Source organism: Sinocyclocheilus rhinocerous, unplaced genomic scaffold (assembly GCF_001515625.1).
Source record: "Sinocyclocheilus rhinocerous isolate Xijiao unplaced genomic scaffold, SAMN03320098_v1.1 scaffold616, whole genome shotgun sequence".
NCBI classification, from domain to species: Eukaryota; Metazoa; Chordata; class Actinopteri; order Cypriniformes; family Cyprinidae; genus Sinocyclocheilus; species Sinocyclocheilus rhinocerous.
The window spans coordinates 356,865-359,652 of NW_015631496.1; the positions used below are offsets into that span (position 1 = coordinate 356,865).

A 2,788-nucleotide genomic window follows, 5' to 3' on the forward strand; every position below is an offset into this window, starting at 1 on the left:
AAAAACAATTTAGGTGACTAAAATATGACTAAATCTAAATGGCATTTTAGTCAAAAGACTATGACTAAAACTAAATCAAAATTTGCTGTCAAAATTAACTCTGGTATGAACCTGTACGAACACAAAATACTTTATTTTTTTTTTGTCAATACAGTGAAAGTCAATGGGGTCCAATGTTGTTTTGGACTTGACTGACTTGCATTATATGGACAAAAACATTTTTCAAAATATTTATTTTGTGTTCTGCAACAGTTGAAATATCCCTTTAAGTCAGCACCAAATATCTTGTGTCAGAAATGACTGATCGTGTGAAACATTCCACAGTGCGCTTACGAGTTTTTAGTGACGTTTCTCTTCCCATAGCCATGCAGCCTAGTCAGCTTTCTTACGGAAAGTCATTTTGTCTTTCGTCTCCTGCAGTTTCTCAGAAAACTTGTCTTTCGTCCCAGAAAAGCGCTCTTTGGTCTCCCCCATTCGTTCTGAGAGCAGTTCTTTGGTTTCCTCCATCTTCTCTGAAAACCTCTCCTTTGTCTCCTCCATTTTTTCAGTCAGTCGTTCCCTGGTCTCTTCCATTTTGTCTTGAAGGTACTCTTTAACAGGAGGAGGGGTGGAGAGGTATCCATGTTTGCGGAGATACTGTACAGACAGGGACGTGCCGCCCAGTGTAACGGTGTATCGTGCAGGAGTAGCGAGCTGTAACCAGATAGACAAAGTGATAGAATACCATTTAACAATGATTAATCATATACCATATCAGATAATCTTAGTTTTTTTTAATATACCTTATACATTGCATAGGCTGTGAGTGCATAGCCACCTTGGGAATCTCGCAAAATTCCCACCATCCAATCCGGTAAACCGATGAACTCCAAAAACGGGGCCAGATTCACCCCTCTGCAGAGAACACAGAACAATAACATGTCATTTATGTATCCTTGCACGAGAGAGATGATTTGCTTTTGTAACTTTCAAGTGTTGTTTGTATAGCAGTAGTTGACTGTCCAGAGGACGCTGCTAAAGCTTGTCTGACCTGCTGAAGCTCAGACGGACTTTATCTAGAAAAACTCGACCTCTCTGCCAGCCTCACCTTAATGCCAGTGTGCTTAAGTCTGTATGCTTTGATCTTTGAAGCAAAAGCACCTCAATTCATGTAGTTTACTGAATTCAGAAGACGACAAAGCAACAGGTATAATGAACTCAAATACATAAGTAACTACATCCTATTCAGAAAGCTACATTAATTGCATGATGCACAAAATATTGGTACGATATTGGTTATCAGATTTTTTTAAAATTTATCTTCTGCATTTCATTAACATTACCCTTGTTGTCATCTAACATTCTGTTAAATTGCTTAAATTCAAGTTAATCTAATAATTTAACACTGTTAAATGTAATATTTAGCAAAACTAAAAATTTAATTTATTTTTGTACTGTACTTTATAATATTGTAATGACTGTAGTTTTCAGTGTTTTGCTTTAAAAAACATTTTTGGGGAGAAAATAGTGTATCATTTTAAAATCAGCTATTTATCGACCATTAAGTGAAAATAATTTAGACCAAAATAATTCATGAAAATAATTATCAGCAGAATTATCGCTAATTAACTGTCCATTTAATAAAGAAGTGTGGTCTTTTAGGGTCTGTGCTTCCAAAAGGTAAATCTTTGTGAAACACAAAGATGCAAAACTAAACTCTAAATTAAATCTAATATGTAAATGGTCCTAAATTCTTAAAATAAAACACTGACTGGACTAGAAAACAAAAATCAGAACGAGAACTGACAAGCTGAACAAGTCCAAATAGAGGCAGAACATTTTTAAAGAGCAGGTCATATGGGTTTTTGAAAAATATCTCTTTTGCAGTTTATAATGTAGCTATCCTTAAATCAAAAAAGTGCACGATAAATAAAGATATTGTCTCTCAAAAGAGAGTCGATTCTGAATCACCTTAACGAGTCATCATATTTTTGAATCTTTTGCCTGTTACCGGTATACGTCACTGGGTAACACATTTGCATAATCCCCGCCTGCCCGCGAAATACGAACAGAGTCTGACCTGCCCACAAACACTTCCGCTAGTTAGTGTGTTTACATCATGTTGAGAAGACGCTGTGTTCAAGGATACCACAGAAATACAATTCTCCTGCCCGAGAAATACGAACAGAGTCTGACCTGCCCACAAACACTTCCGCTAGTTAGTGTGTTTACATCATGTTGAGAAGACGCTGTGTTCAAGGATACCACAGAAATACAATTCTTCAAATCTACTTTATTTGGACTAACAAGCTCTCTGAACCACAACCTGTAAGTACGATTGTTATGTTATGTTTACATTTTCAATTGAGTGCTCAAAATATCAAGTTTTTTTACGTTACCCGACAAATTCCCATACGACAGACTTCGTCTTTTCGACGGGGGAAAAAGTTCCAGGGATTCATCTCCTTCAGCCATCCCACACACAGGTGACTCTCACTGACTGCTCGCACCAACCGGAGGGGCTGAGGGGGAGGGGTCGTGTGACTCGTTATGCTCTTGGCTGCACACAACTGAGGGAGTCCTGTACTTTCCGTCTTTGACGACACGTAAAAAAAACTGCGCATACCATAACGGAAAATATTAGTAGTGGTTTAGAAACCGTGACTTTTCCAAACCGCGGTATACCTTGAAACCGTTTATCATTTCGATTTATCGTGCAGCCCTAGTGTAGTGCACAGACTTTATAATCATTGTGAAATTGCAGTTTATTTTGCTGCACCGGCAGTTATAGGGTTAATGCGGGAGAGAC

General features: G+C 37.8%; 1 protein-coding gene across 1 annotated transcript in view; it reads right to left on the minus strand.

Moving 5' to 3' along the window:
* Positions 1-217: 217 nt before the first annotated feature.
* Positions 218-2,788, minus strand: part of LOC107741733 (uncharacterized protein C18orf19 homolog B) — a 5,176-nt gene continuing 2,605 nt past the window's right edge. Inside the window, exons 3-4 of the mRNA XM_016554506.1 lie at positions 783-894; positions 218-693 (exon numbers count right to left, since the gene is read on the minus strand). Of these exons, the coding sequence (XP_016409992.1) occupies positions 373-693; positions 783-894 (433 nt within the window). The 3' untranslated portion in view covers positions 218-372. The remainder of the gene's footprint in view (positions 694-782; positions 895-2,788) is intronic.